Source organism: Coenobita brevimanus, chromosome 43, assembly GCF_032717465.1.
Source record: "Coenobita brevimanus isolate Jiangsu-jjx chromosome 43, ASM3271746v2, whole genome shotgun sequence".
NCBI lineage: Eukaryota > Metazoa > Arthropoda > Malacostraca > Decapoda > Coenobitidae > Coenobita > Coenobita brevimanus.
Window position 1 is genome coordinate 3,822,105 of NC_136996.1, and position 18,693 is coordinate 3,840,797.

Consider the following 18,693-nt stretch of genomic DNA (forward strand, 5'->3'; position numbering starts at 1 on the left):
ATACACCAAACCCTCGTTTTTCGACTGATTGTTTTTCGACAATTTCTTGTGTCGACATTTATAAATCTGTACCCTTTTTTGTTTTCAACGTGGTTATCCCCACCATTTCAACAATGCAAACTGCGCACCGCCAGAAGACCGGCTGAGCTTCCTGTCTCCAGAACGTTACCCAGCTGATCGGTTGCCTCTTCATCGTTCTGCATTTCTTTTTGGCCTCGTGGAATACTACATCACCACCATGGCTCCGCCCAAGACCCCAACTGTTTTCCCTGTCTAGTCCAGTCATGTCCTCACCCATCTGAGTGAGTGTTTCGCCTTCACATGGTTGGGTGACGATCAGGGTTGCCAGATCTGAACTTGGTCACATTACCAAACTCCTCAGTTTTCATTACCGAATTTTTAAAGCAAGCATTTATTCTCCACTAATATATACAAATGGAAATAAGCACTCTTCTTTATAATTAGCAACATGTTGATTATTTTCACGCCATGTAGGCTAGCAGATTAATCAAAGAGAGCAGACAATCCACTATCTCCATCCTCTGTATCTTCATACATGTGAAAAATCTAGTTGGTAATGGATCATGCTGATTCATTACCAAACAAATTTTTCATTACCAAATTGGCCCACATTTGGTAATGGAAATTACCAAATGGCAGCCCCGGTGACGATTGTGCCAATGATTAACGAACACTCTTAACTCACAATACTGTTTTGGTGCCAGTTTTACCGAATACACATCTTAGTTTGCACTAGGTTAGGTAGGTTATAATCATTGAGGGGTCCTGGGGGCAAAGCCCCCCTGTTAGGTTCTGGCGCTTCCAGTTAGGCTTCCACTGCATGGTTTTAAACTGAGTACATTTGAGTTTGTTTGGTGTGGTGATGTCATGTCCAGTCGACAGGATCATCTATAAACATGCTATTGAAGGCATTCCGATGGCTCTCTTTAATATCGCTAAGCAGGTATGTTTCATTTGTTCTCCAGTATTTTTTTGATCGAAAATCAAATGTCAATCATCTGATATGTATGTAGTACTAAAATAATTTTCCTTGAGAATGTAGGTCTGCAAGAAAACACCTCAAATCCCTGTGTCACTTGCGTTCATATATACAGGCATTTTTTCCATCTTTATTGAATATTTTTTGAGTTATGAAGGTGGTCAACAATGTTATGGGAAAAATCGGTTTGTTATTCGACCAATTCCTTATTCAACCACTATTTATGGAAAGCATCACTGTCAAACAGTGGGGGTTAGATGCATATGCACTGCATCATACATATTTCATATAAAAACTGACTCAAACATAGGTTGTAGTATTGAAAGTATTAGGAAGCTGTCCAGAGTGTTGTGTGTTTACTGAATTCAAGTCATACTTCCCATTACAGTACTGTACGATCTATCTGTCTATCTGTAGCCTGACGCCCTAATCCCGCAAAGGGTGGCTGCAGACAAAATGCTTCCAAGTCACTCTGTCACCCACCATTTGACTACCCTCCCCCAACTCACCCCCCCTCCCTCATATACCTCTCAACTCCATCCCTCCACCTCATCCTCAGTCTACCCCTCCCTCTCCCTCCCTCCACCTCACCTACATACACCCTCTTAGTCAGTCTTTCATTCTCCATTCTCTCCACATGTCCAAACTATACTAGCATAATGAAATTCATGTATTCTAATAACTGTAAAAAATGAAGCCTAGTATTTTTTTTTTTTTTTTTTTTTTATGTGAGGAAGAAGGAACCAAAGGCAATGAGCCCGCAATACTGTTCGCTCCAAGAGAGAAAAACAAAATACAAGAGAGAGCCAAATTGAAGATCCATTCATTTCGAGATGCCTGGACACACTGCATTTGAAAGACTGGAGATCATAGGAAGCAGGAAATACAGACAGAGGGAGACAGTTCCAGAGTTGACCTGTTGCATAAATGAAGGACTGGGAGTATCGGTTGACTCTTGCATTAGAGAGTTGGACAGAAAAGGGGTGAGAGTTTGCTGCTAGACAGGTGCTACGCGCCTGTCGTAAAAGTGGAGGAATGCATGCAGACAGTTCAGAGAAAGTGACCATTGAAGTAGTGATAGAAAAGAGATAAAGATGCAACACTGCGGCGAAGAGACAGAGGTTGAAGGGAGTCAGTAAGAGGGGGAGAGTTAATGAGACGAAAAGCCTTTGACTCCACCCTGTTGAGAAGAGCTGTATGTGGGGAGCCCCCCCCATACATGGGAGTTGTACTCCACACAGGGGCGGATAAAACCCCTGTATAGAGTCAACAATTGTGCAGGGGTAAAGAAGGAACGGAGTCAGCTTAGCACACCCAATCGCGTGGAAGCAGATTTTACAAGAGATGTAATATGATCTTTCCAAGACAAGTCCCGAGCAAATGAAACCCCAAGCATGTTCAACGATGATGCAGGATTACGTCGAGTATTATTAAACATAAGTGGGTATACCTATGGAAGGTTTTGTCTGGTTGATAGGTGCCAAAACTGAGTCTTTGATGCATTAAAAACAACCATATTATTTTTACCCCAGTCAGAGATACGAGCCAAGTCAGACATTAGGTGTGCCATAGCCTCATCCCTTGCCTGTTGAAGTAACTGCTGAGATGGACGTTGTGGGAATCGAATGGAAAGGTGAAGGGTGGAGTCATCAGCGTATGAGTGGATAGGGTTAGATGTACAGCTTAGAAGGTCATTGATGAATAAAAGGAAGAGAGTTGGTGATAGGACAGAGCCCTGAGGAACACCACTGTTAATAGAACTAGGAGAAGAACGATAACCGTCTACAACAGCGGCTATAGAACAACCAGAAAGGAAGCTATAGATGAAGGAACAGATAGAAGGATAGAAACCGTAAGAGGGCAGTTTGGAAATTAAAGATTTATGCCAGACTCGATTGAAAGCCTTTGAGATGTCAAGTGCAATGGCAAAGCTTTCGCCAAAGTCCTGAAAGGAGGATGACCAGGAGTCTGAAAGGTAGGTGAGAAGATCGCCAGTGGAGCATCCCTGACGGAACCCATACTGATGATCAGAAAGAAGGTTGTGATAGGAAAGATACTTTAAAATTTTCCTATTAAGAATTGACTTGAAAACTTTTGAGATACAGGATGTTAAAGCAATTGGACGATAGTTGGAGGGTTGGGAATGGTGCCTGGAACCACTGTCTGACTCTCTTCTTCTTCATTTCTGCAACATTCGCGGCCTTTCCTCTAACTTTCGCTCTGTTGAGCACCACCTCTCCTCCTCTAAACCTAGCCTTCTTTTTCTAACGGAGACTCAGCTGTCTGAGGCAACTGACAGCAAACCCTTTTCTGTATCCTTCTACTTTCTCTATACTCATTTCAAAGCCAAAGGTGGCTGTTGTGTATATATACGCAACGACTTATCTTGCTCTCCTGTTCCTGAACTCGATTCTTCTGAATTCTCCACACTCTGGCTTCGGCTTTCCTGTCATTCTCTGACTAAATATATCTGTGCTGTTTACTTATCCCCTAATTCTACTGACTATCAAAAATTCTTCGACTATCTTACTTCTACGATGGAACATATTCTGTCCATTTCTTCTTTCTCTGAAATCTCCATTCTTGGAGATTTCAATGTTCACCACCACCTTTGGCTCTCCTCTCCATTCACGGATCCACCTGGTGAACAAGCCTACATCTTTTCTATCCTTAATGACCTAGAGCAGCTTGTACAGCACCCTACCCGTATCCCTGACCGCCATGGAGAGAGCTCCGACATACTTGACCTCTTCCTCACAATTTATCCTTCTGCTTACTCTGTTAATCTTTTCTCTCCGTTGGGCTCCTCCGATCACAACCTTATTACCTTAACCTGTCCTATCACTCTGGTACGGCCTGTGGACCCTCCAGGGAAACGTCGTCTGTGGCATTTTGGAGCCGCGGACTGGAAGGCCCTCAGGCAGTACTTCTTTGATTTTCCCTGGAATGATTATTGCTTCCATGGCCGTGAGCCATCTGAGTGTGCCTTGCCCATTACGGAGGTTATTCTCTCGGGCATGGAAGCATACATTCCTTTCTCATATCCTTTGACTAACGCAAGAAAGCCTTGGTTTAATCACGCTTGTTCTAATGCTGTCTGCAACAAGGAGAGGGCCTACAAAAGGTACCAGAGTCAACCCACCCCTGAATCACATCATCTTTACGTTTCTGCCCAGAATCGTGCTAAGTCTGTTCTTCGCTCTACTAAAAATAATTTCATCCATACTAAATGCTCTCAACTCTCCAACTCGAATTCTTCCCGCTCCTTCTGGCACCTTGCCAAAAATCTTTCTAACAACTTTACCTCATCATCCTACCCTCCTCTTTTCTACTCTGATGGTTCTGTAGCTATTTCTTCTACTGATAAAGCAGATCTCTTCGCACAGACTTTCTCCTCCAATTCCACCTTAGACGATTCCGGTGCTGTTCCTCCATCACTTCCCCCCTCTGACTTCCTCATGGCTGACATTAAAATTTCTTCAGTTGATGTATTTTCTGCCATCACTGGCCTTAGTACTAACAAGGCATATGGGCCTGATGGAGTCCCTCCTGTTGTTCTCAAGAACTGTGCTTCTGTGCTTACACCCTGCCTAGGCAAACTCTTTCGCCTTTGTCTGTGAACTTGTACCTTTCATTCTTGCTGGAAGTTTGCTCTCATTCAGCCAGTCCCAAAGAAGGGTGACCACTCCCAACCCTCCAACTATCGTCCAATTGCTTTAACGTCCTGTATTTCAAAAGTTTTCGAGTCAATTCTTAATAGAAAAATTTTAAGGCATCTTTCCTATCACAACCTTCTTTCCAATCGTCAGTATGGGTTCCGTCAGGGACGCTCCACTGGCGATCTTCTCACCTACCTTTCAGACTCCTGGTCATCCTCCTTTCGGGACTTTGGCGAAAGCTTTGCCATTGCACTTGACATCTCAAAGGCTTTCGATCGAGTCTGGCATAAATCTTTAATTTCCAAACTGCCCACCTACGGTTTCTATCCTTCTATCTGTGCCTTCATCGCTAGCTTCGTTTCTGGTCGTTCTATAGCCGCTGTTGTAGACGGCCATCGTTCTTCTCCTAGATCTATTAACAGTGGTGTTCCTGAGGGCTCTGTCCTATCACCAACTCTCTTCCTTTTATTCATCAATGATCTTCTAAGCTGTACATCTAACCCTATCCACTCATACGCTGATGACTCCACCCTTCACCTTTCCATTCGGTTCCCGCAACGCCCATCTCAACAGTTACTTCAACAAACAAGGGATGAGGCTATGGCACACCTAATGTCTGACTTGGCCCGTATCTCTGACTGGGGTAAAAATAATATGGTTGTTTTTAATGCATCTAAGACTCAGTTCTTACACCTATCAACCCGACAAAATCTTCCACAGGTATACCCACTAATGTTTAATAATATTCAACCTAATCCTGCATCATCGTTGAACATGCTTGGGGTTTCATTTATTTGGGACTTATCTTGGAAAGATCATATTACATCTCTTGTAAAATCTGCTTCCAAGAGATTGGGTGTGCTAAGCTGACTCCGCTCTTTCTTTACCCCTGCACAATTGTTGACTCTATACAGGGGTTTTATCCGCCCCTGTGTGGAGTACAACTCTCATGTGTGGGGAGGCTCCCCACATACAGCTCTTCTCAATAGGGTGAAGTCAAAGGCTTTTCGTCTCATTAACTCTCCTCCTCTTACTGACTCCCTTCAACCTCTGTCTCTTCGCCGCAGTGTTGCATCTTTATCTCTTTTCTATCGCTACTTTATTGGTCACTGCTCCTCTGAACTGTCTGCTTGCATTCCTCCACCTCTACGACAGGCGCGTAGCACCTGTCTAGCAGCAAACTCTCATCCCTTTTCTGTCCAACTCTCTAATGCAAGAGTTAACCGTTACTCCCAGTCTTTTATTTATGCAACAGGTCAGCTCTGGAACTGTCTCCCTCTGTCTGTATTTCCTGCTGCCTATGATCTCCAGTCTTTCAAATGCAGTGTGTCCAGGCATCTCGAAATGAATGGATCTTGAATTTGGCTCTCTATTGTATTTTGTTTTTTTCTTGGAGGGAACTGTTACTGCGGGCTCATGGCCTTTGGTTCCTTCTTCCTCGCATAAAAAAAAAAAAAAACTTCCAGCAAGAAGGAAAGGTACAAGTTGATAGACAAAGGCGAAAGAGTTTGCCTAGGCAGGGAGTAAGCACAGAAGCACAGTTCTTGAGAACAACAGGAGGGACTCCATCAGGCCCATATGCCTTATTAGTACTGAGGCCAGCAATGGCAGAAAATACATCAGCTGAAGAAATTTTAATGTTACCCATGAGGAAGTCAGAGGGGGACTGCTACATGATACCCATTTGTCAGTACTCACTTATATAAGAGAGTTTGGTTAGTATTGTATCAGCATTATGTAAATAATTGAAAATTAATTTGCAGGAGCTACAACTGGACGTGTACCATATGGCTGCAAAAATGGCAGAAGGAGTCCAGCGTGGGTTGGTGTTGAGGAATGAAAATGCTAATGAAAACTACACCACTGACTTTATCTTCAGGCTGTATTCTGAAGAGGGGAAAGGAATCTTCAGTTGTAGGAAGAATGTACTTGGTGAGCATTTAATAAGTACTGTAGCCTACCGGTAATCATCATCGTCATTATTATCCAGACCTCTTTTACTACCTGAGGATGGGTTGAGGTAGGGTCCAGAGAGCAAGAAGAAACCTAATAGAAGGAGAAACTAGCCAAGAGCCAGCCCAGTTAAATGGCTCACTCTTTCAAACTTACCATTGAAGCTCCCAGAATCCTGACTCAACCCCCCCCTAAGATATAAACATCTAAACTTACTGTACATGGTTCATACCACCCATCAGCTGAAGTCAATCTGATGACTATCATATCATATCTTCTGGAAAAAACAGGTGTCATACTCATCACGTGCATCTCATTCATCCATCATCTGTACAAAAATTCTTCCAACTAGCTCGATTCACTGACAGTTTCCGAGCCTCATCAGCCTCCATTCCTTACGTTCTTACACATTGATTTGCCGTATCTGTCTCCCGTGGGCTACCATGCCTTCTACCTTCAGACTCACTGAGGCACCATATACTGCTTTCAAAAACTCCTCTATTCACATTCACTCTCTCCACATGACTATACTGTCTAAGCACACACTCTTTGACTCTGGCATTCACAGACTTCCTTACTCCACATCTTTCACAATTCACATTACAGTATTTTTTTCAAATCCACACACACACACATGAACCTTACACACTCATTGGCTCAGTGGTAATGCTCTCGCCTAGCATCTGCTAAAACGGGGGTTCACGCCTTTCTCGGGATGCGAAAAGTTTCACTGATGAAGCAGATAGGTACTGTCCCCCTTCAGCAAGGGTATGGGTGTGTGCATGTGTGAAGGTCAGTGCTTTGCCCTTAGATCAGACTATATGAGCTCTCAGCTCTCTTCTGGGAGGGTAAAAAGCTGATGATCACAACCGTCACATGATCCTGACTGACCCGGTGCATTACACACACACACACACACACACACACACACACACACACACACACACACACACACACACACACACACACAAACACACAAACAAACAAGAATGAGTCCTTAGCACCCTATTTCCACTGCTTGTACTCTTGACTCTTCATTTGATGGCACATAGAATAGTGTTTCAGACTTGTGTGTTTATGTCGGCACAAAAGCTCTTTCATGCCAGTCTCTTGCATTTGCCACACTCAAACCTCTGTTTTGTATCAAAGCCTTCATAGAACCAGCCGCTTTCTTTCCCTGTGCTACTTTGCATATTGCATCCTTTGTACATTTACCTCATATGTCTGTCATTGTATCCAGGTACTTAAGCTCCCTCCCTCACCAGTTTCAGTTTGTGTTCACCATCATGTCGCATTGTGAGCTACATTCTGTATCAACATCCATCACTAAGCTCTTCTCTACATTTACTTGCTAAGCCTAGTACCCACAGACATCCACAAAATTCTGCACCAATCTACCAAAATCTTGTCTACTAGTTGCATGCAACACAGCATCATCTGCGTACCTTAGATTTGAGATACTCCACTTTTGAGTAAAGGAAATTATATTATATCCCCATGGACTTCACAGGAAAGTACAGTAATCCCCCCTTTATCTGTCATAATTCAGCCAAGACCAAGTCACATAATGCATTTTTTTGGATATTGCCATACTACCCTCCAACCCCTCTGCAGGGGGTATGGGGTCTAGAAAACCCTGTACAGCTGTCTGTGTCAGTATGCAAATCCTGTCTTGTTACCAACTTGCTGAATGCCACCTTTACATATTTGTTATATAATTTTTATACAGCCATTCATATTGCTCTAATTCAGTCAGATTTTTTACTTTGTTGGAAAATGATGGATGTTATGTAATGCATGGTTGAATAAATGGGGGATTACTGTATAAGAACATAGTTCAGTAAGTAGGTACTTTAGATATTCTGTAATATAATGATTACAGTACTCCAAAAATATTTTACTTCACATATTTTTATACCCTTAATTCATATGTATAAAAGTTCTTCAACTGCTTGATCTCAGTAATTTCAACAGAGAAAACTTCTTCTATATTGCTTATTTACTTTATTGCCTGAGAACACCAGTACAGTATAGTATTGAGTTTAAATATTTGTCACATTGCAATTGCAGGTCACATGCAGCAGGGTGGGTCGCCATCAGTTTTTGACCGCAACATGGGCACCAAGATGGCTGCCAAGACAGTGACCTGGCTGACTGACCAGATGCTCGCCCACCGTAAGCCTGATGGATCAGTGTTCTGTGATGAGGCCTCAACTGCTGTATTGCTTGGCCTGCAGAAGAGATCATATGTGTAAGTTTTTGATGATATTCTAGGTCTTCCTCCCCTTGATTCCACTGGAATGCAAGATGAGTTGCTCCGTAGTACTGAGTTTTACCAGTATCACATGGACTTCCAGATCTACGTGTTCTCAGAATTTGGGTTTAAATCCAACCGTAGCATGGAAGTTAGTGCTAGTAGTGTGTCCTTCTTGTGCAAGTACTATACTTTGCATACATTGTCATTATTGATGACATATAGATTCTGAAACCCAGACTTAGCCAGTGACAAGATGATCCCTCCCTGAATCTAAACTCCTCTGTGCCTTAATCAAGTACAGGGGAGTGAGAGAGATATTCATCAGCATACATGTAACAGACCTTAGTGTGGGCTTGTTCTAACCACTTAACTACTTACTCAAAGTTAATTACAGGCAGACCCCAAGATACAATACCCCTAGTTCCGATATCCCGGGGCAACGATGTTTTTTTTTTTTTTTTTTAAATACCACCCTACCCTGCCGAACGATGGCCAAACCCCAATTTAATTTTTTTTTTTTTTTTTAACCGATTTTGATATTTTAGACCTGAATTTTGTGTTTAGGTTGATTTATAAACTGTTTTTAGGTGTAGATTAATGTTTTAGTCATAGGTGGGGTGGACATTGTCATTTTCGTTTTTTTTTTTTTTTTTTTTTTTTTAATGTGAAGAAGAAGGAACCAAAGGCTGAGCCCGCATGAATGCTCCTTCCAAGAAAAAAACAAAAACAATACAAAGGAGAGCCAAATCCAAGATCCAATCATTTCGAGATGCCTGGATACACTGCGTTTGAAAGACTGGATATAATAGGAAGTTGGAAATACAGACAGAGAGAGACAGTTCCAGAGTTGACCTGTTGCATCAGTGAAAGACTAGGAGTAACGGTTAACTCTTGCATTAGAGAGTTGGACAGGAAAGGGATGAGAGTTTGTTGCTAGACAGGTGCTACGTGCCCGTTGTAGAGGTGGAGGGATGCAAGCAGACAGTTCAGAGGAGCAGTGACCATTGAAGTAGCGATAGAAAAGAGATAAAGAGGCAACAGTGCGGCGAAGAGACAGAGGTTGAAGGGAGCCAGTAAGAGGAGGAGAGTTGATGAGACGAATAGCCTTTGACTCCACCCTGTTGTAAATAGCTGTATGTGGGGAGCCTCCCCACACATGAGAGTTGTACTTTAAACTGGGGTGAATAAAACCCATGTATAAAGTCAACAACTGTACAGGGGTAAAGAAGGCACAGAGTTGGCCTAGCACACCTAATCTCTTGGAAGCAGATTTTACAAGAGGTGCAATATGATCTTTCCAAGATAAAGGGATTAATCCCCGAGCTAGACCTCATCAGATCATATAGCCCTGCTAGGGTTACAGGAGAGTGCTACCCCTCCCAGCACAGCAGCCACCGGGCAGGGCGCGAACTCGCAACCTCACGATTACAAGCCCGACACCCTACCACCGAGCTACCGCGCTCCCCCTCTTTTCAAGATAAGTCCCATGTAATGAAACCCCAAGCATGTTCAAGGATGATGCAGGATTGAGCTGGATATTATTAAACATTTGTGGGTACTCCTGTGGAAGATTTTGATGGGTTGATAGTTGTAAAAACTGAGTCTTTGATGCATTAACCCTTAATGCGCGGACAATGGACAGCCGACCCCCCCTGGGTGGCGGGGTTCGATCGCGGTCTGAGTACCTGTAGGAAGATATTAGCCAAAAATCAGAGATTAACCCTAGAACATTATACTTGGTTTGGCAGATAGTACTTACATTCAGCTTTCTCCAGAGACAGGTGTTGAGCCTTCGTGGACTACCCAAGGACTTGTGGAGACTTGCAAAGTTGGGTAACCAAATCTTCACTTTCACACTTCCAGCAGCCCAGTTTCCCCTCTATCACAGCCTCATTCTGTCACAGTAAACTTTATACTACAACGTACAGGTAGTTTGGAATCCGTATTTGTACAATAAGCACTGAAAATAAGGCTAAAATCAACGAACTGTACGGCCGACATGCAGCGCGGCGGCGGTCTTCCCGTCACGCAACAAACATTTCCATTTTCACAGCTAAAAACACGTATACTACATTATTTTCAATCATATTACTTCCCAAAAGATCACCGCAGTGCGCTTTTTATTCTGCCTTACACCCGTCACTTTATTCTCGTTCCTGTCGGCCGCTCGCACTGACTCGGAAGAGCTAGAACTCGCCATAATGTCACTTTGAAAGCCTGCGGTAAACTGACGCTAAACAGGGGCAAACCGTGCAAAAAAAAGCTAGTGTGACAACTGGGGAAACAAGCGTTTCCTATTAGCATAAACTGCTTGTGAGAGGAGAGCGCAGATTTACAGTTCTGAGCAGTCAGAGCGTTGCCATGGATCACAGCCAGGCTGGCCGGGCCGTGGTGAGGGGGAGGGGGGAAAAACGCGATACTTGGCAACAACGGACGTCAGTAGTACAAAGGTAAAGTATGCTAATTGTAGCTAAAGGGTGGTGGTACTGATAGACAATACCAACTGGAACATCCTTACCCGCGTTCATTCAAAATTAACTCGAATCGCAAACGCGACGATCCGCCGTTATGTCCTTTTTGGCGAGCGTCGCAAACGGGACGCCCCGTGTTTTAGGGGTTAAAAACAATAAGATTATTTTCACTCCAATCAGATATACGAGCCAAATCAGACATAAGGTGTGCTATAGCCTCATCCCTTGTTTGTTGAAGTAACTGCTGAGATGGATGTTGCGGGAACCAAATGGAAAGGTGAAGGGTGGAGTCATCAGCGTATGAGTGGATAGGATGAGATGTACAGCTTAGAAGATCATTGATGAATAAAAGAAAGAGAGTTGGTGATAGGACAGAGCCCTGAGGAACACCACTGTTGATAGATCTAGGAGAAGAACGATGGCCGTCTACAACAGCAGCTATAGAACGACCAGAAAGGAAGCTAGAGATGAAGGCACAGATAGAAGGATAGAAACTGTAAGAGGGCAGTTTGGAAATTAAAGATTTATGCCAGACTTGATCGAAAGCCTTTGAGATGTCAAGTGCAATGGGAAAGCTTTTGCCAAAGTCCCGAAAGGAGGATGACCAGGAGTCTGAAAGGTAGGTGAGAAGATCTCCAGTGGAGCGTCCCTGATGGAATCCATACTGACGATCAGAAAGAAGGTTGTGATAGGAAAGATGCTTTAAAATGTTTCAATTAAGAATCGACTCGAAAACTTCTGAGACACAGGATGTTAAAGCAGTTGGATAATAGTTAGAGGGTTGCGAATGGTCACCCTTCTTTGGGACTGGCTGAATGAGAGCAAACTTCCATCAAGAAGGAAAGGTACAAGTTGAAGGACAAAGGCAAAAGAGTTTACCTAGGCAGGGTGTAAGCACAGAAGCACAGTTCTTGAGGATAACAGGAGGGACTCTATCAGGCCCATATGCCTTGTTAGTATTGAGGCCAGTGATGGCAGAAAATACATCAGCTGAAGAAATAATGTCAGTCATGAGGAAGTTGGAGGGGGGAAGTGATGGAGGAACAGCACCGGAATCATCTAAGGTGGAATTGGAGGAGAAAGTCTGAGCAAACAGATCTGCTTTATCAGTAGAAGAAATAGCTACAGAGCCATCAGAATAGAAAAGAGGAAGGCAGGATGATGAGGTAAAGTTGTTAGAAAGGTTTTTGGCTAGGTGCCAGAAGGAGCGGGAAGAATTCAGGTTGGAGAGTTGAGAGCGTTTAGTACGGATGAAATTATTTTTAGCAGAGTGAAGAACAGACTTAGCACGATTCCGGGCAGAAACATAAAAATGATGTGATTCAGGGGTGGGTTGGCTCCGGTACTTTTTATAGGCTGTCTCCTTGTTGCGGATAGCATTAGAACAAGCGTGATTAAACCAAGGCTTTCTTGCATTAGTCAAAGGATATGAGAAGGGAATGTATGTTTCCATCGTTTTCGTTTTCGTTTTTAAAGGCTCCAACATGCTTGCATGTGTCGGCCTTGGTCACCTAATGGCGGCTCTCCACGCTGCACGATCCATTGCAGCCTCCCTGTTCAGTCCCTTAACCCTAAGGTCACACTTAATGACCTCGTCCCATGTCTTTCTCGGTCTACCCCTCATAACCCCACCCCCAATATTAACACTTCTCACCTTCCTCACCCAATTATCATCCCCCATCCTCTCCACATATCCAAACCACCTCAATCTACCTCTCCTCATCACAACACCAATACACTCCAGTCCCATCCTACCTCTCAACTCTTCCATTGTAAACCCAGCCCCTCCATGCCTTGGACGCAGGGACGCACTGCACATCCACCTAATCATTGTCATTTCTGTACGTCAGAGCCGGCGAATATCTTCCTCCCTCACTGCCCAGGTCTCACTGCCATACAGCATTACACTCCTAACACATGCTGCATACAAAGACCCCTTAGCACGTAGGGGGAGCCCTCTCAATGTCAGGAGAGGCAAGAGCTCCCTGAACTTCTTCCAACCACTTCTCACCCTATCCACAGAGCTAGCTCCAGCCCCTCCTCCAGCACACAACATGTCTCCCAAATAACAAAACTCTTCCACACACTCAAGAGATTCACCTGCAAGTTCAATCCTTTCACGTCTGACAATCTTCACCTGCTCACTCCGGCACGCCGTACACATAAAATCAGCATTATCTCGCAGTCTACCTCTGATACCACTACATCTCTTATGCACCCATTTATCACACACACCGCACAAGATGGAATTACTTCCCACGCCCATGTGGCAAACTGCACATGGCCACTCTCCCTCGTCTTTGACAGTACCGCCACCAACCCTAGATACCATCACTTTTGTTTTATCTGCATTTACCCTCAAACCCTTTTGCCCCATACCATCTCTCCACTTCCTAAACCTTTCCTCCGCCTCCCTTTCATTCTCTCCAATCAACACCAAATCATCAGCATACAACAACTCCCACGGGAGTCCGTTTCTAAAGTCACGTGAAAGGGCTTCAAGTACCATGATAAACAACATGGGACTCAAGACTGACCCCTGATGCACACCAACATTCACAGAAAACTCATTACTCAAATCTCCAATCAGTCTCACCTGGGTGTGAGCACCCACATACATGTCCATAACCACCCTAACCAGCCACTCCTCCAAGCCAAGCTTTCTCATTGCTCACTTCACCACCTCTCTAGGGACTCTGTCAAAGGCCTTTTCCAAATCAACAAAAACAAAATAAAGATCCCTTCTCCTACCAATACATTTTTCCTGAAGCTGTCAAACAATGAATATGGCATCAGTGGTCCCCCTACCTGGCATAAACCCAAACTGCATCTCATCAATATTTACTCTTTCTCTAATCATACCGTCTAAAACTCTCTCCATTACCTTCATTATCTGATCTAAAAGCTTTATACCTCTATAATTTCCTCTTTCCAGGGCATCACCCTTCCCTTTATACACATTTACAATTACACTCTTCAGCCAGTCATCTGGGACAACACACTCATAAATAATCCTATTTATCAGGTCAGTGACTAAACTCGCCCCTATATCGCCTGAGGCCTTCAACATTTCGGCAGTCAACCCAGACACACCTGCTGCCTTCCCCACCCTCATCCTGCCTATTGCCTCACTCACAGTAGCAGTATCAATCAAGGGCCAAGGGCCAGACACTGGATCTGCTGGCTCCAAACCTACCCTGTCCCAGTCAGACTCCTCATTCAACAACCGGTTATAATGCTTTCTCCATGCATCTTTAATATCCTTACTGTTCACCTCTACTCTTCCTTCATCATTCTTCACACACTGCTCACCTATGATATCCCGATTATCCCTCTTCACCTGACCTGCCACCCTAAATATATTTTTCCTTTCCCCATGATTTAGGTTATCAAGTAATTGTCTCTGTGACTCAGACTTTGCCCTGTATACCTCTCTTCTAGCCCTACGCTTGGCAGCCAAATGTTCCTCTTTGCTACCACCCTTCTTCCATTCCCGGAAAAGCCTTCTTTTCTCTTTAATTGCAGCTTCTACACCCTCATCCCACCACCAAGTTACTTAATGTCTTGGTGGTCCTCTTGTCCAGCCACATGTTACATCAGTAACTCTCAAGAAATTGTTCTGGAGGGCTCTGTACTGTTCATTAACGCCTCTGTCTACAGCTTCCTGTTCAGCCACCACTCTCCTCAACTCGCTATAGAAGGCATCCCTTACTACTTGGTTTTTCAGCTTCCATATTTTCCTCCTAGGTACATAAGTCCTCTTTTTCATCACTTGTTCTTTAAGCACCATATCACAAATCAATAGTTTGTGCTGCTGCACACACTTCTCACTTCCTATAACTTTAACATCCCTCACTAACCTCCTATTGGCCCTCCTAACCAGAAAATAATCTATCTGACTGCTATTTCCCCCAGACTCATACGTAATTAACCTACTGTCTCTTTTCCTAAAATATGTGTTGCACACAATCATGTCTGTTGCCTCCCCAAACTCGAGTATCCTTTCCTGTTCTGCATTCCTTAGACCATACGCACATCCCCCCCTCCATAATGCGCAAGGCACACTCAAATGGCTCCTGGCCATGGAAACAATAATCATTCCAGGGAAAATCAAAAGAAGTACTGCATGAGGGCATCCCAATCCGCAGCTCCAAAGTGCCACAGACGATGTCTTATTGAAGGGTCCACAGGCCGTACCGGAGTGATAGGACAGGTTCACATAACAAGGTTATGATCGGAGGAGCCCAATGGAGAGAAAAGATTAACAGTGTAAGCATAAGGATTAGTTGTAAGGAAGAGGTCAAGTATGTTGAAGCTTTCTCCAAGGTGGTCAGGGATACGGGTAGGGTGCTGTACAAGCTGCTGTAAGTCATTTAGGATAGAAAAGATGAAGGCTTGTTCACCAAGTGGATCAGTGAAAGGAGAGGAGAGCCAAAGGTGGTGGTGAACATTGAAATCTCCTAGAATGGAGATTTCATAGAAAGGAGAAATGGATAGAATGTGTTTCGTCATAGAAGTAGATAGTCAAAGAATTTTTCATAGTAGAACTAGGGGATAAGTAAACAGGGCAGATATATTTAGTCAGAGAATGACAGGAGAGCCGAAGCCAGAGAGTATAGAATTCAGAAGAATCAAGTTCAGGAACACGAGAACAAGATAGGTCGTTGTATACATATACGCAACATCCACCTTTGGCTTTGAAATGAATATAGAGAAAGTAGGAGGATACAGGAAAGAGTTTGCTGTCAGTTGCCTCAGACAGCTGAGTCTCAGTAAGGAAAAGAAGGTGAGGTTTAGAGGAGGAGAGATGGTGTTCGTCAGACAGAAAGTTAGAGGAAAGGCTGCAAATGTTGCAGAAATGAAGAAGAAGGGAGTCGGACAGTGGATCCAGGAAGCTCAAAGAGTCGTTACCGGGAGAGGAGCGGATGATGGGGGCATTTATTTTCCCCCCCCCCCCCCCCCCGGGACTCCAAGGCCTGATTTGTTGCAACCATGTTTCTTTTTTAATTTTGACAAGGAAGTGTAGTGTGTACTGTGCATGTAGTTTGGTGTTGACAGTTAGAGAAACATGTACTGGAGAGCATGCTGGCCTACTCTCTATGTTTACTAAGTTTGATTTTTTCAGATTTTGTTTTTGGGTTTAGGTGAGTTATAAACTGCTTTTCGGCTTAGTTTAACTTGTTTGAAACCTATTTGGGGGTTTAGGTTAGCTAGAAACTTACTTTTGGACTTGTGTGGGTGGGTTTAGGAGTTGGTTGGGGGCAAAATCAAAGGCTCAAAAACACATCCCTATACCTTACATGTTAAATCTCCCCCGAGATACGATACCCCGCTGCTTTGGGTTTTTACTTAACCAATTGCATCGTTAAACCGGGGTATGCCTGTACATTTAGACATGTTGGAGCCTCTAAATGATACAATAGGAAATTTTTCCTCATCTTCAGGTTCCAGCCTGTGATTGAGCTGAAGCACAAAACCGACTGGGAGCGCCGCATCCCGCAGGAACAGTGGTGGCTTAAACTTCGATCACTTCTTCGTATCTTGGCCAAACACGAGGCCGCTTACCATGAGGAAGGCATCAATGTTAAGGAAGTGGAAGAAGCTCTTGACTAAGGCAAAACCTGATTGCTTCTGGTAGGATAGTAAATATGCTTTCGTTTAAAAGACAGTGAAATTGAAGAGCACTGCATGTAACTGGTGCTCTTGAACTACAATACAGGTAATATTCAGTGGTGTAAATACACTTGTAGAGTTATGTAAAGGCAATATCTGTTGTTATTTAATAATAATTTGTTATATGAATATATTATCACTGGAAACCTGTAACAGTTCTTCAAAAATATTTTTGATATTAAGGACTCACAATCAGATGGAACAATCAGTTTCAAGTATATGCTGTACTGTATGCTGTGTTTATATAATATCTATATAACGTAATTTGAAGGCTCGTATAATTTTATTTACAGATAAATTATTTCACTTGACACTAATATCACTGTTGGCAGTAATGGATTTTTTATTTTGCAGAAAATTCAAACATAACAGGGATAAATGAATATTCTAAGTATATCTGTATGTTTTTTGTTAATTATATTACTTTTATATACTGAGAAGTATTTTTAACAGTAAGTTGAATTTGGTGACAATAAACTTTTGTTTAATAGTCTTAATGTATATAAATTACACAGATTGAACAGAATACCAATTACTTTCTTAATCAAAACAAATATTCTTCTTCTAATCAAAGCAGTTTGTGTTATCAGCCATTTACCTGTACTGTACTCCAATAATGAACTTACAGTGCAGTTTACAGACTGTTGATATAATTGGCCAGTAATATTTATATTATATATATATAGATGTATATTTCCAGTTTTTAAAATCACTTATATAAGCACTGTCTATCCTTCAGCAACAAGTTTGTTATTTTAGCAAAGTTGTCTACATAAAATATTCCATACTTCTGATGAAAGATCATTTGGAGTCGTGCTTGAAGGCCTATACTCATTATACCCTAGCATAGCCTAGAATTCCCATCTCTCCACCTTGATTGCTAAATTGTAGCAATGGATTAACACTGATGCTAGTGACACGGAAGTGCCATGGCAAGGATGTAGACCCATATCGCTGCCTTCTTCTGCCATTGAACTGTACAAAATCTGATGGAAAAGAACGAATATCTGGACCAAGTTAAGATGGAGAACTATAACTTCTGTCTCGTGTAATGCAGTTACCTTACCATAAGAATAATGGTGGGTTCATGATGAAATTATAAATGTGTTCATCAAGTGCTGGTGTGTACGAACAGATACAGGAACCAGTTTTACAAGTTTACCTCTACTTTGAAATATTCTCTTAACCAGTACCAAAGGCAGCCTGTATTAATATGTCAGGATGGATCAGAGTAGTGATTTTCCTTTTCCATACTTGTAATCTTGCCATTTAGTGTCTAGTCAAGATAGCAGTGGACTCATATATATATATATATATATATATGGACATAACTGACAACACGAAATTTAATATACAAAATAATTGCACATGTACGGTACTGTATGTTCAGACATAGTATCAGTTCCAAATTCCATATAAGGCATGATTTGAAATTCATTTAATTTAAGTATGCATTTTCAAACATCTGTGTTAATGTGTTAATGCCTTCATTGTGATGATGTCATTTTCATTTTAATATTGCTGCAGTTAAATGATTTGAAGTTAACCCTCACACAGTAAAATGGTTAGAAAACTATCTTCATTAGCCCCTTCACTACTAAAGTTATCCATCCATCTATCCATCATCTAATCCCGTGTTGCCCCATGAGGGCAACTGAATAAATTTATCTGGTGGTAGAA

At 42.7% G+C, this 18,693-nt stretch overlaps 1 protein-coding gene across 3 annotated transcripts in view; it reads left to right on the top strand.

Annotated features, from left to right (window-relative positions):
* The window catches only part of Pfk (ATP-dependent 6-phosphofructokinase), a 141,709-nt gene extending 123,334 nt beyond the window's left edge, over positions 1–18,375 (top strand). For all 3 annotated transcript variants that reach the window (XM_080270833.1, XM_080270834.1, XM_080270835.1), the window contains 3 exons: positions 6,423–6,591; positions 8,683–8,863; positions 16,785–18,375. In XM_080270833.1, coding sequence (XP_080126959.1) covers positions 6,423–6,591; positions 8,683–8,863; positions 16,785–16,953 — 519 coding nt within the window. In that variant the 3' untranslated portion in view covers positions 16,954–18,375. The remainder of the gene's footprint in view (positions 1–6,422; positions 6,592–8,682; positions 8,864–16,784) is intronic.
* The last annotated feature ends 318 nt before the right edge of the window (positions 18,376–18,693 follow it).